Source organism: Astatotilapia calliptera, chromosome 7, assembly GCF_964374335.1.
Source record: "Astatotilapia calliptera chromosome 7, fAstCal68.1, whole genome shotgun sequence".
Lineage (NCBI taxonomy): Eukaryota > Metazoa > Chordata > Actinopteri > Cichliformes > Cichlidae > Astatotilapia > Astatotilapia calliptera.
In genome coordinates this window covers 55,205,327-55,226,500 of record NC_137428.1, presented here as the reverse complement: position 1 = coordinate 55,226,500, position 21,174 = coordinate 55,205,327, and the positions used below count along the sequence as shown (strand labels likewise).

At 41.1% G+C, this 21,174-nt stretch overlaps 1 protein-coding gene across 3 annotated transcripts in view; it reads left to right on the top strand.

Moving 5' to 3' along the window:
* Positions 1–20,574, top strand: part of ano3 (anoctamin 3) — a 50,465-nt gene extending 29,891 nt beyond the window's left edge. For all 3 annotated transcript variants that reach the window (XM_026175590.2, XM_080303877.1, XM_026175591.2), the window contains exons 7-25: positions 1,825–1,959; positions 2,534–2,640; positions 3,253–3,308; positions 6,259–6,380; positions 7,178–7,312; positions 7,394–7,490; positions 8,006–8,066; positions 12,328–12,410; positions 12,521–12,661; positions 13,045–13,209; positions 13,387–13,423; positions 13,535–13,646; positions 13,975–14,032; positions 14,339–14,436; positions 14,700–14,854; positions 14,999–15,151; positions 16,252–16,402; positions 16,486–16,675; positions 17,153–20,574. In XM_026175590.2, the coding sequence (XP_026031375.2) occupies positions 1,825–1,959; positions 2,534–2,640; positions 3,253–3,308; positions 6,259–6,380; positions 7,178–7,312; positions 7,394–7,490; positions 8,006–8,066; positions 12,328–12,410; positions 12,521–12,661; positions 13,045–13,209; positions 13,387–13,423; positions 13,535–13,646; positions 13,975–14,032; positions 14,339–14,436; positions 14,700–14,854; positions 14,999–15,151; positions 16,252–16,402; positions 16,486–16,675; positions 17,153–17,335 (2,239 nt within the window). In that variant the 3' untranslated portion in view covers positions 17,336–20,574. The remainder of the gene's footprint in view (positions 1–1,824; positions 1,960–2,533; positions 2,641–3,252; positions 3,309–6,258; positions 6,381–7,177; positions 7,313–7,393; positions 7,491–8,005; positions 8,067–12,327; positions 12,411–12,520; positions 12,662–13,044; positions 13,210–13,386; positions 13,424–13,534; positions 13,647–13,974; positions 14,033–14,338; positions 14,437–14,699; positions 14,855–14,998; positions 15,152–16,251; positions 16,403–16,485; positions 16,676–17,152) is intronic.
* Positions 20,575–21,174: the final 600 nt, after the last annotated feature.

Here is a 21,174-nt window from a genome sequence, read left to right as displayed (position 1 = left end):
CTTCTTACTACTTATGTCATCACCATTAGGTTTCAATTTATTAGATTTTAACTTAAATTTCTTTATAATTGTGAGTCGACTACAGTTAAATTTTATATGCAAATTTTTACATTTATACAGACCAAGGCATCGGCAGCAGCTCTGAGATTTTCACCTTTTTATACTTTGAAATATCTTCAAATGTACTCTTTGCATTGATGAAAATGATAATTCAGTTAACTTGTTATTGACTAAATATCTGAAAATTAATGCTTCACTGTATTTTTTTTATGACAAGTTAATGTCCTAAAATTAGATAGTGTGCAATGTAAAACTCAGACAGGATATAAAAGATATCCAACAGTATCACCCAGTTTGTTAAATTCTGTTTTAAACTCTCTTTTTTTGGGCGCCACAAATGACCATACTTGGAACTGGGTTCAGTGCTAACGTAATACTATACATTTGGTTATTCCTGAATGGTGAATATATGTATATATGGCACAGTCATACAGATAGACACTAGTGCACATTTAAATGGCCTGTATTTGTATAGCGCTTTTACTAGTCCCCCCCCTAGGGACCCCAAAGCACTTTACACACCCAGTCATTCACCCATTCACACACACATTCACACACTGGTGGAGGCAAGCTACAGTTGCCCTGGGGCAGACTGACAGAAGTCAGGCTGCCATATCGCGCCATCGGCCCTTCTGGCCAACACCAGTAGGCGGTAGGTGAAGTGTCTTGCCCAAGGACACAACGACCGAGACTGTCCGAGCCGGGGCTCGAACCAGCAACCTTCCGATTACAAGGCAAACTCCCAACTCTTGAGCCACGATCGCCCTACTACTTACTACTTCTATAGGAATTCAGAGGCTAAGTTGGTGCCAGATGTCTGCAATTAGATACCCAGGAAAACCTCATCTCTCTGACAGCCCAGCTTAGATTTGCAGTGTCCTTTGGACCACATTGGAGATGTTTGGCATAATACACAGTGGAACAGTTGATTTGGGCTTGTTTTGCAGCCACAGGACCTGGGCAGCTTAGTCATTTAGTCGAGTATGAACTCCGCTGTATATCAGTGTATTATAGAGTCAAATGTTAGGCCATCTGCCCAACAGCTAAAGCTTGGCCTGAAACTGGGTCATACACCAAGACAATGATGCCAAGCACAGCAGCAAAGCTACAACAGAATTGCTGAAAAAGAAAACAATCAAGGAGCTGCAATGACCCAAAGTTCAGAGCTCAACCAAACTGAAATGCTTTAGCTGCATGCAAACCTCAATGAAGTAAAGTAACGTTTTAAAGAAGAGTAGGTTAAAATTCTTTATAAGTGAGACACTTATAAAGTCATATAGAAAATGATTGCTTCACGTTATTGCTGCTAAAGGGGGTTGTGGACGCTGTAAAATGTAATGGCCTACACCTTTCACCAAATGAAAACATTTGGCATGAAATAAACAATAAAAAAAAAAGTTTGTGTGTATAGAGACCGCATGGAGTTCAACAAAAACTTTCCTTTTTCAATTGACTTGGGTAGGTGTTTGTTAGCATAGGGTTAGCAAAAATATAGTGATGCTATGATTTGGATTAAGCTAGCTGTTATCCTGGATCAGTCTCTCTCGGGCTCACGGGTCATGGAAATGAGAATGAAAAAAGATAATCAGACGTGCTGTCCAGCAATGCATGTACATGTGTGTGCAAACATGCTTTTTTGTGCTAGCGCGAAGTCGTCATGGTAGGTCAGGAGAAAAGGGTCAGGGAACTCCGTCTCATACCAAAGTAAACAATCTTCATTTAATCTGTGCTGTTAATCTCGTTTCTCTGCGTGCGCCTGTGCAGCAGGTTTCATCTGAGATGTCGCCAAATCAAAAGCTGGCTTCCCAGAAATCCCATGAAGCTGGACAAAGAGGCCTTGCCTGACCTGGAGGAAACCGACTGCTACACAGCTCCCTTCAGCAGAGCACGCATGCATCAGTAAGGAGGATGTATACACACTCGTGCATGCCAGGACACACAAACAGGATCACAGTGTTTTTACCGGGCAACAGCATTCCTAGCCCCCCCACCCCTCTTTTTAACCATCACTTCCACTCACGTCCTGAAGTCTTAATGTGGAATTTAGAAACCACGCGATGAAGTTTGCACTTTAAAGTCTTGTATATTTTATAGTTTTGCATTTGAACTTGGGAGCCATGATGATAAAGACAAGTTGATCATAAATAAGAAATTGAAATACAGCAGCAGATGTGCGTGAAATAACTTGCTTGCTGTTCCATATTTTCAACACTTCCCTGTGATGAAAGGCATCATCTAATCTCGTCTATCAGTGAATCATTTCCACTTTCCCTTAGCTTGTCAGCCTGGGCCGTTTTTTTAAGGGGAAAGGGGATAATAATGTTGGGATGAATACAAGCTTTGCACCATAAATTGTGTTTTAATAACCTCCCATCGTTATCGACTCAGCTCTCATTAAAGGCCTCTGCTGAGTGATATTGATACACTGTTGCTTTATGAATAACTGAAGGAGTGTGCCGTTATTTCCTCCCAGCTTCACGATCAACAACAGAGAGACCTTCTTCTCCAATTCTACCAGAAGTAGAATAGTCCATCATGTCCTGCAGCGCACCAAGTATGAGGACGGAAAATCAAAGATGGGTAAATCACCGTGCTTTCTCCTCACGTTCAGAACAATGTTTCCCGCAGCATCGCACAAATGCCATTCCGTATAACCATCTTAATGATCCATTTAGGACAATTTATCCACTGAGAAAGGAACGGAGCCTACATTTATTTTAAAAGGGAAAACGTCAGTTTCTGTTAATTTGATTTCAGAGTGATAGGGGGAGCTGCCGATGCAAAAGTGGTACAGTCTAATTTGTGTCTGATCTCTCCTCTCTTCTCCTTCTGGGCAATTGGTTTTCTTTTTTTCTTTTTATCTCAGCATCTTCTCTGTCTACTGCCAACATTATTTGCTGATTAAAGTTTGGCCTCAGCATCTTGGAATGGGTTTCACGTTAATATTTTAATAGCTTTGACCACTTTACTTTCCAAGAAATCAGATCAGCTCAGTCACAAGATGGAGCAACCCTTTTCAAATCCATACTCCACCTTATCGCACTGTCTGGTGTTTCAGTAAATGGATGACAATAATTGCGCTTTTGTCCTGCAGAAATAACGGTTTTAATGAGCCACTCTGTGGATTTGTCTCTCAATTACAAGTGGGTTTAAATTTTTAATGTGGCGTCCTTGTTCTTTATTCCACTGTAGGAATCAACCGGCTATTGGGCAACAATACGTATGAGGCTGCATTTCCTCCACATGAGGTGAGATGATTTTAATTCCTACTGAAAAGATGTTGAGACTCACAAATTACTAATATGAGTAATCACATTTTTATTCATGCAGAGTTTTTAAAGGCATTCAGAGACCTTTTGCATTGATTCATTCATTCAAAGAAAGAGAAAGTCTTTAAACTACGTGGTTTGATTACAAATCCATAAAGAGCAAATGAGATACCTGATATAAATTTGGCTGCTATTCTCTTCCAAGTTCGCTCCTCACAAGGTAATGCACCTCATCCAGAAGTCTTGCTATAAGACTGTGCATACTCATGCCAGGTCTTGTTCTTACTACATGAATATTCACAATTGCAATTTTACCATTTGATGTCAGACTATCGATGCAGAGCTCTACAACTGAGGTGTCTGAGAGAATGATCAATGCAAACAACCTAAACTTGTGGCTCCAATTCAGTTCCAGTTCAGTTCCAATTCAGGGTTGTACCTAAAAGCTAATTCAGAAATTAACTTATCCTTTGGACTCTGGGAAGAAGCTGGAGTACCCGAAAAGAACCAATGTGTGCCCAGGTAGAACACGCAAACACACACAGAAATGTCCTGGCTGTCTGACTGGCTGGCTGGTGGATTCAAACCCTGACGCGAGTCCCAGATTTGGCTAAAATTAAATTCAGATTGCTTGCACAGGCTGTGCAAACATCTTGAGCTCAGTCCCTCACTTCTTTAAATTTTGCTAAGAAAGTGAAAAGCAGTTAATTTTTATTTAAACATTGTTACAAAATCAGTTTCACCCCGGTTCTTTTTTTATTCCTCGAAGCATCCAGAGACGGCACCGGACTCAGTAGTCATTTTCACAAAAACCTTTATTCATCTTTATTCATCTTCATTTACGCATGCATCTTCTAGAAGGGAAGACGTGCAAGGCCGGTGTCCCTCTGCAGATCTTCCACTCCTTTGTCTGTGAAACACAATTTTGTAGAAGTGACCCCATCATAAAACCCCCATGGTGTGCTGCAAACTCTGTGTCTGTGTGTATGCACGAGCACGTGAGTGCCTGTGTGTGCGTGTACCCTGTATGTCTATGTGAGTGCACGTGAGTGAATGTGCGTGTGGATGTGTGAGTGTAACAGTTTAAGCACTGTGTGTGTGTCTCTGCGTACGTGACTTCCTGGGGGTCATAAAAGTAATCTCACCCAAGCTACACCAAATTCCTCTACACAACATAGAAAACAGAGTTAACATATTACAAACACTGAGACCCCCACTCTGCATGGGTCAGATGGGCCATTGGCCTCTTGTTGTCTTACATTTACAGATAAGGTGGAGAGTCTCCTACAAACCTACTTCTAAGTTTATAACAATTATGAGTTTTATTAAAGGTACAAGCATCAGCATCAGCAATCCCCAACTGTAGCTTCCTGTCTCCTTTTATGGCAGGCAGACCCCCAGTGTCCATAAATTCCTTTTTCTCTAAACAAATACACACTCTCAGGCCTACAGCTAAGCCAAACTAAAACGCAGACAAATCCTTCCCTATTCCTCTGATCTAAACAAATTTAACACATCATATTATAATAATTATTTTCTTGTACTCACAATAATACATAGAAATACATATATATATGTATTTGGCATAACCACCTTTACTTCAAAGTTTGAACTCTCTTAGTCAAACTTTCTTAGAATTTCTATCTGAAGATGACTTTTCCATAAAGTCATCTTTAGGAATATCCATTCTCTTCTGCTTATCCTTTTCAGGGTCACAGGGGGGGCTGAAAAGGGCCTCTTGCCTTAAGCTGTCTTAGGGCAAGAGGCAGGGTACATACTGGACAGGTCACCCATCTGTCGCAGGGTCAACAAATAGAGACAAACAACCATTCACACTCACAGCTATGGGCAATTTAGAGTTACCAGTCAACCTAACCCCACTAACTGCATGTCTTGACTTTGGACAAGAGAATGTGGGAGGAAGGTGGAGTACCCAGAGAGAGCCCACGCAAACACGGGGAGAACATGCAAACTCCACACAGAGAGACGTTGGCCTGATGGTGGAATTAAACTCAGCACCTACCCACTGTGAGGCAGCACCTTGCCACCGTGCTGTCCCATCTTCAGGAATATTGCTACAGATTTTTTTTCAGATCACATTCAAATCTCTTCTTTGAATGTTGTCTGCCTTTTGTTTTGTTTTCAGTAAAGGTGATCCTACACAGTTGTCATGTAAACTATTGTCATGCTGAAAAATGAAGCTGCTGCCAATAAGATGCTTTCCGTATGGTATTGCATGGTGGATCAAATCTGATGATACTTTTTGAGTTCATAAATCCATCAATTTTGAAATGCAGCCCCAAACCAAGACAGAGCCTCCGCCACAGTTTACAATTAGCTGTAGACACTAAGTGTTGTACACTGACACTGATTTTGATGAGGCCTTTGTGGACAGTACGTGGCTCACCAAAGAGACCTAAAGAAATTGGTTCTTTGCTAACTGGCTGTTGTATGTAGACACAAAACAAACAAAACATTCCTCTGAAAATAGTCAGGTACGAAAACTGGACTGAAGATATTTGAAAAAGCAGATAATGTACAAAGAAAACCTTCGACCTTCAGAAAGCCTGGAAAACAATTGCTCAAGACCACTTTCAAAATTACGAGCAAGTCTGGCACCTCTGAATCGAAATGTAAAGAAATGAGGTGCGGCTCAAGATTATTACACAGTACTGTACATCATTTTTACACTGTGAAAGACTTCCGGTGCCCTTCACAGAGGTGCAGGTGGAGAGAACCTGACTTTCCATGAAAGGCAGCAAATATAGGAGTAGCTTTGGTAGTACTTCACTACATCACAAAAAACAACAATGCAGGGGATAGTGTGAAAATTCAAATCTGGTATGTTTTGTGTTTCTTATCGGCTGATTATATCTGAAGGATATAAAAAAATTTTTTAGTCTAGACTCTTCTTCTCTTGTCTCATCAGGGCGGTTACAAGAGCAGACATTCAATCAAGACGCACGGTGCCCAGAACCACAGGCATCTTCTGTATGAGCGCTGGGCCCGCTGGGGGATGTGGTACAAATACCAGCCTCTGGATCTCATCAGGTAATCAGCTTTGAAGCAGGTGACACAAATCACGAGCTGTTTTCGTACACATACATTGTGTACGTGTGTGCGTCGTACGCGAGATACCGCGTCCTGATTATGTTGCCGATCCTTTCTTTGATCACAGTCAAGATATGTTGTTTAAATGGAGTTTGAAGTCTGCACGATCACAGATTTCTCACAAGGAGCAGTCTCATCTACAACTCCTTGACATCGCAGCACGTCTGTTATTTCTGAAGTGATGGAGCTATTTTAACAGCTGATGATGAACTCGCTTTAGTTTCCGGCTTCCTTGGTAGCTCTGCATTTCATCACCATCTGTCAAGTCTGTCATATCCATCTTATTACGAGGAACATGAGAGTGGCAAGGAATGGTTTCATATTTAGGGAAATATTATTTTCACTTTCTTGTCAAGAGGGAGTTGAAATGATGACTGTCTCTGAAGCACACCTTGTCATTTTCACATTCACAGCTTTGTATGCATTAAACAGGTGACAGACAGCGTGAAAGGTTTTCGAGGTTCTAGTAAGTACTTTGGAGAGGTTTTTTGGTTTTACACTGTATTGGATCTTTACGAGAGCAGTTTTGAAATAAATGTCTTGCTTAAGCTTGCTGGGATCATCGATTATTTTCCAGCCTTAGCGTTCAACCTTCTATCCATTAAGCCGCTGTGATCATCTCACAGTGCACCACTGACGCCCACAACTCCACGCTGAACGGGCACGGTCAAGTCTAATTAAGTCGTCACAGTTAATTGGTGAATTTTCTCCACTCTATTTTTTTGTGTCTCTCCCAGGCGATACTTTGGTGAGAAAATCGGTCTGTACTTTGCGTGGTTGGGCTGGTACACGGGCATGTTAATCCCCGCTGCCCTGGTTGGGGTTTTTGTCTTCCTCTATGGTCTTTTAACCATGGACGCGAGCCAAATCAGGTCAGTTCACACAACTATGCCATGTAAGTCCGAACATCGTGTCGGTTGATGATGGCATTTATTGGTTTACTCTCTCCCCAGTAAAGAGATTTGCGAGGCCAACACTACCATCATGTGTCCCATGTGTGAGGAAAACTGTGAGCCTTGGACGCTGAGTGACAGTTGTGTATATGCAAAGGTCAGTGCAGCTTTGGTATTTCTCCATATGCACAACATTACATGATCTTAGAGTTTCTCAAAACTGTTACAAAGATGCCAGCAGACATGTATCTAGACTAGAAACGGGGGCACAGTGAACCTGGTTCTTCAGGTGAAACCTTAGGTTTATTATTTTATTTGACTTTTTTAATGTTGATTAAATAAATTAGGTCTTTTTTTAGTAAGTATTAGGTGGATTTATTCCCACTTGACAATAACCAGTGAGCTGTTTCCACCTGCTTCCAGTCTGCATGCCAAGCTAAGCTAATCAGTTGGTAGCTGTAGCTGTACGATCATTATTATAGGCAGTTGATGCTATTTTAAAACCATGATTTCTTTAACAAATCTCCTGCGTTGGGACCTGAACTCAAAAATGTTGATTGTCAGAGAGCCTGGAGATCTTTTTGGGTAAAATTGGGGCTGTGGATATTGATAATGTATTCTGTTTCACTTTTGTGTTTTTAAGAGCAGCGCTCCGTGTGCTTGTGCTTCTAGGTGACCTATCTGTTTGACAACGGTGGCACTGTATTCTTCGCTATCTTCATGGCTATTTGGGGTGCGTAGAAGCAGTTTGTGTTGGTGGCTTTTTCTTGTTGTTCCACATAAGCTTTGTTCTCTGCCTGATACCAACCCTACTGGAATTTGATTCTATTTATACTTGAGTGCTTGTGTTTCCACTCACCACTCATCTCTCCCAAACGTATTAAGTTTTTCAACTGAGAATTTAGTCCACAAGACACTCTGCAGTACACAAACAAGACAAACAAGAGATCGTCAGTCTGTAATGTGTTTTTCAGTAAGTAAATCTCAGTCCGCCTTCTCTGACTCCACACTTGTACTTCCAGTGCAGTTCTGATGTAATTAGTTTGATAATTAAAGATTTCTCCAGGGGCAGAATATCACTCGGCTGTCAAGGTTGTAGAATTGCACCGTGATATTCATATATTGCAGCTACGTTTCCCACAGCTATAATAACTTTGTAACGTGAAGTGTGAGCATTAGAGTGCATCGGCTGGCCCAGATCCATCTATCTGTCAAGGAGGTAAATAATCACTTGTGCCAGAGGGAGCAATTGACACAATTTGTTCTTTATTTGGACTAAGTGAAGGATAATGAGAGCTCAAAAGCCAAAGAATGTCCACACAGTTGCACTAACTGAGGTCTGTAGCTCCAAATCCTGCATAAAAGCTTTTGGCTATCTGGACCAAAGTTAGCAGCACTGCACCACTGAGTGAGTGCACTCAAAGTCTGGAGTTAGTGTTAGTGAGTGTGTGTGAGATAGACATGAAAAATTGGTTAGCCCAAGGGATTGAATGTAGGCATCAGAGAAGGCCGCTTTTCTCTCTCTTTAAACAAAAGTGGGTCAAGCTATATTAAACTTCAACATCTTTACGAGCGGCTAAAGTTGTTCTGACTGAGGATTCAAACTCTGGTGCATTTTTTGCCTCTGGTCTTTCTCATTTTACTCTACATTAAATAAGTTCACAGAAAATATATCACTTGTTTGGTTGCTTTGTTTGCTTGATTTATCACTTATTAATCTGCAGGCTTTTAATAATTTGAGTTAAAACAGTGCCGGAAAAAAAAGCAAAACAAACCACATGAGGTTTAAAAAAATCCCCAAGGATAAAACATTTTAATAGATAAATGAGAGCCATTGTGAGGCTACAAAGAACCAACCACATATTTATATATTTTATTGGAAATCTGTTATAAAAACCACATTGTGTGCATATCTAATGCAAACTAATACACAAACTGTATCACTGCTACAGTGAGGTCAATAATATTTTGGACAAAGACACAATTTGTGTAGTTTTGCCTCTGCACTACAGCACAGTGGCTTCTAAATCAAACAATCGAGATGTGATTGAAGAGCCAACGTTCAGCTTCAATTCAAGGGGTTTAACAAAAGCACTGAATTAAGCATCGCTCATTTTTACAATATAAACTGGACAAGATCGGTTTTCTTGTTCTTTCATGACAAATAATTTTCAAAATTCATTTGAAAATATTGTATTTTGTCTTTCTTAAATATGAGATGAGATTTCAGGGCAAGTGAGGGAGGACTGAAAAGACATAAAAACTTCAGGAGCAGCCAAATCAACAATCTTACATACTTGAACAGATGGTGTTGTCAGCTCAGCAACACCAAAATAACAAGAAAGACCCCAGAAGACTACTAAAGGCTGTGATGACTAGGGATGGGTATCATTTAGGTTTTATCCGATACCAGTACCAAACCGGTACTTCTGAAACGGTGCCGGTGCTTAAACGGTGCTCGAACCGGTGCTTAAAGAATGGAGAACACAAAATTGGTCCAAAAACCTCTCATGTGCAGCTGTTTTTTTTGTAAAAAGATAACAATGTTAGCCTTTTCTGCAGCTATAGGGGATTTATGGTATCACTCTTGGCTGGAAGCAGTGCTTAATCAATGGAAAAAACACAAACTTTGTCCAAAAACCTCTCATGTTTAGCTGTTTTTCACTTTTCCTTTGGTCATTTTAGCCTTTTTGGCCAGGGTGAAGGGAGTATCTGCCATCAAACAAGAAGACAGCCTCGTGTAACTACGACGGTGTTTGCTAGTTCACCTTACGTGCATTAATGTAATCACGCGGTTAGCGTACTCAACGTAAATTACACACGAACAACATTAAGCTACTCATGCAGAGAAGAACGGCTGCTGCTGCCATCATCATCCGTCATCATTTCTGCTACACTGGCAGGGCTAGGGGCCAGGACTCTCCTTTTCGGGTTTTTGGGGGATGTTGCTAACTCCGGGTCCGATAACAGGCACCACACACCGCAGTAGATGTGCACGGTGTGAGGTCTCGCAGCAAGCTATCAAATACGGCGCATTTCTCGGCTTTTAACAAAAGGCTATAGGTCGCCAGGTTCGTCGTCAGATTCGAGGAGTTACCTCCTTTGCACAGTATCACCTTAAAGCACTTGTTGCAGGCTGCTGAGTTTGCATCTTTTGCTGTGAAGTACAGCCAGACTTTTGACCGCTTCGCCTTGGGCATTTTTACTCTGTAGCTCTGCTCTAAAAGAACGTACGTACCTGGACCCGCCTACTATCATTGGAAACGTAAAATGATTGGCTAGAATCCAAAATGTATCACAGCTCAGGAAAGAAAAGCACCGAAATAAAGCACCGAAATAAAGCACCGAAATAAAGCACCGAAATGTGCGCTGCTTTTCGGTCTGTTTACTACCGTTTATGTCAGAACCGATACCGGTACCCATTCCTAGTGATGACAGACTTTTTTTTGTCCTTAGTTAAGAAAAACAACTTCTCAACATCCAACCAAGAATACTGTCAACGAGGCAAGACTATCACTGTCAAGATCTGCACTCAAGAGATGCCTTCATAAAAGGAAATAAAAGTGTTTACAACAGGTGCAAACCACAACAAGTGCAAACCACTAGTTACACTCAAGATCAGGAAGGTCAGATTAGACTCGAAAGACTTGGAAACATCTAAAAAAGAGCCTTCACAGTTTGGAAACAATATTTGGACAGGTGAAACCTGAAAGATGAATTTGTACCAGAATGATGGGAACAGAAAATTATACAGCTGGAGAGAAACAATTCATGATCTGAAGCATACCACATCTGTCAAACATGTTAGAGGCAGTGCTATGGCATGTACATGTATGGCTGCAATTGGAACTGGGACACTGGTGTTTCATGATGATCTGACTGCAGGTAGAAGTAGCAGGATGAACTGTGAAGTGTGCAGGGCTGTACTCTCTGCCTAGAGTCAGCCAAATACTTATAAAAATAGGATATTCTTCAATGGCGAAATAGGTGACATGATCTCAACCCAGCCGAGGCGCTTTTCAGTTGCTGAATGCAAAACTGACGACAGAGAGACCCATCTCAACCCAGCGTGATGTCCATGGGTTCTAGACTTCATGCAGTCGTTGAGTGTACAGGATTTTCACCAAAATAATAAAAACAGTCCTTATATTTCAAATTACATTAGTTTGTAGAATTAATTTTGAGCCTCTGAAAATGGAGACATCTGTCTAAAATATTTTAAATTTCCTAAACAGTTAGTGCAACACTTTTGTTAAACTACTTGAATTAAAACTGAAAGTCTGCAGTTCAGTCTTAGTTATTTTATTTAAAATCCACTGTGATGTTAACAGAGGTAAAACTGCAACAATTGCGTCTTAATCCAGCAAATTGTGCATCTTAATGTATAGAATTACATTGTGTTTTCCATCATACATGATAAAGTTTCAGTTTTTTACTGACTTTGAAGCCAAATTCTTCCAACATGTGGATTTATGTAAATGATTCCTTTGTGTGCACGTTTATAAAAGCCCCCGTTTCTCTGTTACACATTTGTCACATTTTCAAGGCGGAAAACATAAAAAGCCTTGACAGAAAAAGAACATCATTTCCGACGTTGTTTTTTACCTCAAGTCACAACAGAGCCTGACACAAAGGAAACAATGCCTCCAGTTGTGAAGTCATCCCACAAAAAGCTTTACTTTAGAAGTCTCTCAACCCAAAATGGATCTTGCTCGACAAAGACACAGTTTGAGGATGTGCACTGAACAAGAAAAAGTCTATTTGCTGTTGCCAGTCTCCTTTAACTTGACATCCACAGTGTGAGTGTGAACTGATGACTGTAATCAGTCTCCATCTTGGGCCGTGCACATCACTGCAGCCTGTTTCACCCAGGATATCTGACTATGATGTGCTGTTTGCTTCTGCATGGCCTCTTCCTCTTTGCAGTTAGCTGTGCTATAGTGTATACATCAAAAATGATCAATAACGTGATTGATTCATGATCACTTCTGCAGCCACTGTATTCCTTGAGTTCTGGAAAAGAAGAAGGGCAGAACTGACTTATGACTGGGATCTTATTGATTGGGAGGAGGAAGAGGTATGTTAGACATATGCTCAAATATATGATTACCTCACAGTTTTAAGGTGTTCATGCTGTAAGAGAGCTACAGTTCAGTAGACAATGCTGGAATATGTGTTGTTAATCAGGAGGAGCTGAGGCCACAGTTTGAAGCCAAGTACTCCAGGATGGAGAGAGTTAACCCCATCTCCGGCAAGCCCGAGCCTTTCCAGCCTTTCTCAGACAAGCTTAGTCGGCTCATGGTGTCTGTGTCCGGAATATTCTTCATGGTAAACCCTTTAACCTTTGAATAATCTGTCTTTTTGGGAATCGGGCTCGGTGTAAGCTCACAGTTATTTTGTGTGCCATCTTTATTAGAACAGTGTGATGCGTTTGCAGTGGTGTAACATCTCCCCCTGCTGGACAAAGACCATACTCAAAGGAAATGGTGTATTAGCCCTTTCTCATGGCCTAATTTCTCCTGTTTACATATAAGTTGCTTCTGATTATCTATCATCTAAATAGTTCAATGTTTCTAAACTTACAGTTTTTTCATATTTATGGCACACTTCTTCCTTATAGGATAAATTCAAAACTTTTTTTCACCCTGTTAATCGTACTGGTTCTTCATCCTTTCTGCTGTGCTTGTCTTCTCTCCATCACCTCTGCTTAGATTTCCCTTGTTCTGACAGCAGTGTTTGCTGTAGTGGTTTTCCGCCTTATTGCGATGGAGAAGTTTGCTTCCTTTAACTGGTATTTTGTGAAGAAGAACTGGCAGTTCGCCACCTCTGGCACCGGTGTCTGCATCAACTTTATGATCATCATGTCTCTCAATGTGGTGGGTGCCCGGACGAGCATCATCCTACATCCCACGTTCGCATTTTCTATCCCATAAATACTTCACTCAGCATTTATTTAAGACTTTTTTTTCATTCCAGCCTTCCTCTGTTTCTCATAATCATTACCCTCCTCAACCTTTTCCTGTTGACACTGATGTGTACTATCATTTTGTCAGGTGTATGAAAAGGTGGCCTATCTGCTGACTAATTTAGGTGAGTGTTTCATGCATTTATGCCTTCATTATCTTTGGCTTCCCAGCTGGTTGAACATTATTTATTCTCTTCACCCATCTGCCTAACAAACCCCTGTCCCTCCCCTTTTAGAGCACCCACGGACGGAGTCTGAGTGGGAGAACAGCTTTGCTCTGAAGATGTTTCTGTTCCAGTTTGTGAATTTAAACAGCTCCACGTTTTATATCGCCTTCTTCCTTGGAAGGTAGGCAAACTGCCATAAACTTTACAGTGACTGTTTACACCGACTTTAATGAGGGATTGTGCAAAGATGTTTCCTTTCAAACTCCCAGTCATGACCAAGCCAAGACTCCTTCCCTTCCCCTCCTCAGCCGGGGAAATCGTGTTTTTTGGGTGTTTCATATTTCAGCAGTTACAAAATGCTGCCCTGCCTACAAGTGTAACTAGGTCACGGATTGTTGCACATAATTAGCACCTCTAAGTGTCTTTTTTTTCTACTCTAAGTTTATTATTATTATTATTATTACATTGATTGAATCAACAGCTAATGTTGGCCGTCTTAATTTGATCAGGTTTGCTGGCAGGCCTGGAAAATACAATAAACTCTTTAGTCGATGGAGATTGGAGGAGGTGAGTGCAATTAGCCATCAAACGTAAGTAGGTGATTATGTCAGCAGTGACTGGGCTGATTAGTGCCTTCTGTTTTGGGATATATTTAGAAATTTCGAGTAATTCATCTTTCTAATGATCCGCCTGCATGTGAACCATTAATCTCACCACATAATTACTGTGATTTTCAATTTTAATGATTAAAAAAATGGAATCGGATCAAGTGTGTCCCAGAGTTTGCTCCTAGCTCTGAATTATTAGGCACAAAATATGAATGATACGGTTTTTGTATTATTATTATTTTTCATTGAAATCTATTTTTCTCAGTGTCACCCAAGTGGGTGTTTGATTGATCTGTGTCTGCAAATGGGAGTCATCATGTTCTTCAAGCAAATCTGGAACAACTTCATGGAGCTCGGTTATCCGTAAGTGCCTCATTATAATCGCACGCCTTCTTGTCTATGAACTATTAGAAATGACATGAAGCTTAATGACGTGAATTCAAGTGATGGCAATTAACAGGCCGTATGTAGTTTCTGCATGGCTTTTCCTCTTTCAGCTCATTTGCATGTGAAAAGATTTTTCTCCTGAAGAAGCACATCAAATCCTCTCGCATGTGGCTCAGTAAAACAGTTCTTGCAGAGCACAGTGCTTTGCCAGGGTTTATCGCTACTCTCTATGTTTTCAGTCTGCTGCAGAACTGGTGGTCTCGTAGAAAGATGAAGAAAGGAGGTGGTGGAGGGCAGAATGTAGAGAATAAGGCCCAGCTTCCTCAGTGGGACAAGGACTGGAATCTGCAGCCGATGAACGCCCATGGGCTTGTGGATGAATATCTCGAAATGGGTAAAAAATGCACTCCTACTAAGAATTGTGTTTTGACTTTCTGGAGAAGGAAATAATCCATGCAAATGCAGGCTATTATTCAAACCTCAGCATTTTTTTTTTTTCGTGCCAGTGTTGACATCCGAATGATTCTTTCCGCTGCAGTTCTTCAGTTTGGCTTCACCACCATCTTTGTAGCAGCTTTCCCGCTGGCTCCTCTCCTCGCTCTGCTCAACAACATCATTGAGATTCGTCTTGACGCCTACAAATTTGTCACTCAGTGGAGGAGACCCATGCCTGCTCGAGCCACTGATATAGGTCTGTGCGGCTCACACAACATCTTCTTGGATCAGAGTCACTTTTAATTATTGTTTTTTCTTCCAGCAGTAAAATGTTGTGTTAGTTTAACATGACCTCTCCTACAGTGATGGATATGTTTCCATATCCTGTCCTTCTGCAACTCCATATGCTGCACCTCCCCTCTCATCAGCCCATCTCCCCATACGATTACAAACTGCATCCTTAAACTGCCATATGACCCAGTGATTCATGTGGCATGTTTCCTTGTAATTAAAGGAGGAATCCACCCTGAAACATTTAGAAATTCCTCCGCTGTAATGAACACATTATGTGTCAGTCACACAGCAAGCTAAGCTCCTTTGAAGAGTTAGGCTGACATTTCCTGATCATCCACACACAGATCTAAGGCAGATAAGGAGGAGAGATCCTTTTTATCTACTGTCTCTGTCTTCATTCAACTGCCACAAAACAAAACATTTTGTGTAATTCAATATGCTCCATTACCGGAAGCTGTTCAATCGCATTCGGGGACATTATTAACGAAGGCAGAAGTAAATTGAGTGCAGTGAAGTGAAAATGGCATCTTGAAAATTGTTACTTATAGAGCTTGAGCTACACATGTCAGGAACTGCTAACAACTGTGACCATAAAAGGTTCATTTCTGTTATTTGTGACCTTATCACTAATATGGAGTCTTGTCACACCTTCAGTTTCTCTGATCAGAAGCGAGCCAATTAGATGACACTTACTATGCGCACGATCGGTAGGTGGAGAAGGAGCAGGATTGTTCACCCCGGGAGAAGCTTTAAACAAAAACCTGTGCAACCTATAAATTTACTGCAATTTAAACTTTAGTTTATTGGTTAAAAAGGGAGCAAGAACAACTGAATAAGATGGCCTCGTCCTTATTATTATAAATCTATCAGCTGCATTCTCATATTCACTGCATGAATGTTTAATCAGCATATCAATTTATCGGTGCCTACAGTATTTGATGTAGTCTGTGTTTTATAAAGCAAAATACGGTATGCTGGTCATGTCAGCCATTGCAGATAAAGGCACCCAGGTTTAAACCAACATACCAGCTGTTTTTCTTTCTTCTTTGTTTTGTCTGTCAGGGATCTGGCACGGGATTCTCGAAGGTATTGGTGTGCTGGCAGTCATCACTAACGCCTTCGTCATTGCCATAACCTCAGACTATATCCCCCGCTTTGTTTACGCCTTCAAATATGGCCCATGTGTGAACAAGAGGCACCACCATGGCAATGAGTAAGCCTTAAAAACAGCGTGTAACCTTTAAGTGCCCTGTATGTAGCCTATGCGTTTTACGTGATGGCCGTCTGCTTTCGCAGGTGTTTGCAAGGCTACGTGAACAGCAGCCTGTCCGTGTTTGACATGGGTGAGCTGAATAACAGAAACCACTCGGGATACTGCAGGTATAGAGACTACCGAGCGCCGCCCTGGAACACAGTGCCATACGAATTCACTCTGCAGTTCTGGCATGTCTTGGCTGCCAGGCTGGCATTCATCATCGTCTTTGAGGTTTGTAACCATTGGCCATTTCTCTTCTGTATGTTTACAAGCAGGACAAGCAGCTGAAGCTAAATCCTCTTACGCTGTGCCACTTTGAGTCAGCCTCAATATTTTTGTAGCTTTGCAAATGTTTTATTTTAATTATTTTATGTGCTGAGACTGAAACCGAAACCTCACAGCAGCAATTTAAGTGATTTTCATGGGTTAATTAAATCAAGGTCCTGGAGAAGGCTGAGAAAATTCTACCATTCGAAAAAAATAAAATAAAAACCATCACAAATTACATGGTTGCCATGCAAGATATTCCCTTGACAACACTGCCTTGCACATTCTACACTACACTACATATAAAAGATAGAAGGGCATATGAAGTTCCTTGGGTTTACTTTTACTCTTGCATGCGCCACTAATACCAAAACAAAATTGGCATCTAAAGCACGTGATTTCTCTGGATGTTGACTTATGAATAATTTAATCTTCCCTCAGCACCTGGTGTTTGGGATCAAGTCCTTCATAGCGTACCTCATTCCAGACATGCCGAAGGATCTCTGCGATCGCATGAGGAGGGAAAAGTACCTGATGCAAGAGATGATGTATGAAGCAGAACTCGAGCATCTGCAGAAGGAGAGGAAGAAGAATGGGAAGCGTTATCACCACGAGTGGCCTTAGCTTAAATCCCCTCACCCTGTCTCCGCTACGCGATCCTCAGCTCACAAGCTCCACCTCCCCTGCCTGCTTATTTATGTGTTAGCTTTTAGAGTCTAGCTTCACTGATGGCTGATTCTGTACACCAAAGACACCCTCTCGAGATCCTCTCCAGATCTGGCACTGGCCACTCCCTTGCCATCTGTTCCACCTCCCGGTTTCTGGCTCTGACCCTTTCTGCCTCCGCCCTCATCCCTTACCTGGCTTCACCCAACAGGGTGCCCTTGGGTCTGTGCTGCATTGTGGCTTAGCTGGGAAAAAAACAAACAAAACAACTTTGCAATTGTAATGTTTACTATGCAGATCAAGGGCTGCAGATCAGCACTGTTCACTGTCCCATCCTGCACTCTCTCTCTCTCCGTGTGGCAGCTACCACTTTGCTTTGACTCTGCAGTCCAGTGCAGCTCGCAGCATGGCCGTGTATCCCCTCCCCCGCCACCGCCCCAACCCTTCGTGAACATCAGCAGAGCCACTTCTGTGTGACAGAACTACAGTGGCATTTTTATTGTTGCAAAGTGATTCTGGTGATGTGGCTACCAAATAAGAATGACTCTGTTCTTGCTTCCTAAATGTATATTTGCTGTTGAAGCATGCTGATTAATATTTGCAAAGGAAAAAAAACAAACAAAACAAAACTGAAAAGTACTCCTTGTAAAGGATGTTAGCATCCATTTAGTACATCTGACAAAGTATTCCCTCAGACATCACAAGAAGTGCATGGTAATCCTGCTTTGTACCTTTTCGATAGACAAACTTCCTGTCTCGAGGCCTGGTTCACATGTGTCTGTACTCAGTGTGAGCTGTGTGTTAATCTCTGTGCTACCGCTGAGCTTGACTGTCTCGAGTTGAGGAAATGTGAACTCTGTGCAATTTGACTGTGCCTACAGTGTAACAACATGGCCGCGTACCACAGTTTGTGTCACCGAACATCACGTGTGCCTGTGTTGTGCAGCACGTGCTTTTTTTTGTTTTTCTTTGAAGTGCAAGAAATATTCTCTCTCCTCATCCTGTTGTCCTGATCTGCAGCAGACTCTCTGAACTCTCCGTTTAGGATTTGTTTTGGACATGAGTCACGCCGCAGTGTACCTACTCGGATCTCGGCTGACGTCAGCAGCGCACGCCCTAACATAACGTGTACGCTCGCATGCAGGATCCACAAATCTGCTCTTCCGCTCTGACCCTCGCAGTCTGGTTTTCATTTGCTGCTGGAAGCCCCAAAGCGTGGTTGAAAACTTGGATCACTTAGAAATACCTGTGGCTTGGATGTTCAGTTTTGAAACGAACTTCTATCCACTGTTCTTCGCTCGCATAATACGCTACAAGCTTCTGTTGCAGACTTTTATTAAACACACAGTGAGACACACGGTTTCAGCAGCTGTCTGATCTTTGATCAAACGGACGCGAGAGTTTATTCAGTTGCAGACTGGTGACATTGCCTTTTTTTTATATTGTGATCAGATTTGATGTCATGGATTAGAGAAGTGTGTTTTTGCCTAATGAACTCAGGAAAATAGGCATCGTGGCAGGTATAGTTGGACCTGCGAGGTTGAGTCGGGATAATTTCCTTTCTCTGTGCTGTTGAGTTTAAGAGTTAAAGGGTGTGTGATGTGAACTGAGATGGGGACTTCAAACACTTAAATGCATCATATTGATCATGTGGTGTTAAATGTAAAAATGTTATGCACTGTAAAGGTAAAAGCTGCACCAATCTAACATCTGAAGGGAAAATTTCTACCCTGAATGCATTGCACAACAATGACAACATTCTTCATTTTGCAAGGATTGTCCTCCTTTCTTTATTTTACTTTGCCTGTTTTTTGTATATACATTTAATGAAATACGTAATGTTTTTATACATTTGATTTTGCGCTATCACGTGCAAGTTCACTCGTTCTCACCCTCAGATAGAAAACGTTACGTCCACTTGTCTCAGGTGTCCTCTGAATGTCTGCAATGATCAACTTTTTTATCATATTTTCTAAGATGCAATCAAAGGTATTCTGCTTTTTTTAGATATATATTTTTGCACTGCCATGTTTTTGCATGACTCAAATGCGCACTCACAATAATAAGCATGTTTTTTTTTTTTTATTATTTTGCTGTATGTTAGAGCAGATCAAAGATCATGGAACGCACTCATATACTTCATTTAGTTGGCTTTTTTTTTTTTTTTTCCAGGTTGTTGGTCAAAAAACTCCTTTCGGGTCACATTCAGTCCAACAATTCACGATTTCATTCACCAGAGAGAGAGATATTTGCTTTCAAATCTTATTCCAATACTTAGGAAAGTAGTCAGTGTTTTCAGAGTATCCTCCCTGCTATGTGAACACCTAAAATCTATGCATGTTGTTATCCTTGAATGCTATGTTTATTTTGAACAGTCATAAATGTACTGGTACATTTGTGCTGTGGAGTATGCATGACTTAACTACTGCTTTGAGCAGAGCTAACTTCTGTAAAGTTGCGTCTTAAACATATCACTTCCCTGTTTTTTTAGTGTTGATCGTTTCTGGAAGGACCGGTGTGTTTCTAGATGTGGCAGGATTTTATACTGGTGCAGTATTTTCTAAAATAACAGCATGATCTCCAGACTGATTCATTTAAAAAATATGTCCGGGAATTTTACGCAGAGTCTGATAAAACATGTGAAACCTCAGACTTCCTCCGCTTGGACATATAATCACGCTTACACTCTAACAGCTGAAGCATTTAACCGAAGGGAATAGGGGCACTTTATGAATGAAAAATTACATGACCTTGGATGTTTGGCTTGCCCAGTTACTAATCGTTTCTGGGTGGATCTTCATCAGTTCACCTCACTGATACTAATGCTGTACAGTGGTGGAAAGGTGTCTCTCATGCTTTCTACTGTTGGCAATAGCACAATCTGGGTATTGTATAATAAGTAATAATAGCGTGACCTTGCACATCTCTGAAAATATAGCAGTCTGGAGGGGGATTAAGCTTTCTGTTCTATGCCTCCTAATAGGATTGTGCTTGAGCAATGATGTACTTGAAGCACAGTGACGTAAGCCCGTAGATTTATTTGTATAATAGGACGATAGCAGTCGTGACATGAAGTGTATCAATAACATTGTTTACTTTGTTCCTGTTTACATGTAAAAAAAGAAACAATGTAACATAAACTAATTTGGATATCACTCTTTTCTGTAATAAATCATGGATTGTATCTTTTAAATCAATTCTGCTCGCTTCATTCTTGTCTCTCTTATAAACAGCAGAGAAAAGGCCTTTGTGCCTATAGCTGATATTCTTCACACACCAAAGGGTGCTTTTTTCCCCCTTTCTTTCTTTTTTCCTCACTATTATCATAAACCACCAAGCCTCTGGCCACAGAGTGTTCATGTAACATATTGTTAAAAAAGATTGCATTTCTGTAACAAACCCACTATTTGAGTATGGCAGGGGTATTTTCCCCCCACAACTATGTTACTGTTAAATGCTGCTTCTCTTCTATCTGCTTTTCCGTTTATGTCGTCTTGGTTAACATTAGGCTTCATTTTTTACAATGAAATCTAAACAGTCCAGAAGAAACATGGTACGATTTCGTTTACTTTGAGCCCCGATGACTGATATTCTATACTCTGAGTATTTTCCTCTCTTCTGGCGCCCACACTGACATATATCCTTTCACCTCTTTGACTTAGAAAGCTGTGGTTTGACTTTCATGTCAGCGTTGAGCCTTTCAGGGAGAATAGCATTTCAAAAGTGGATACAGATATTTTTATCTTCTAGTACTGTTGCTCCATGTGGGAGGAGCTAGACCATGTGGTAATGGAAAA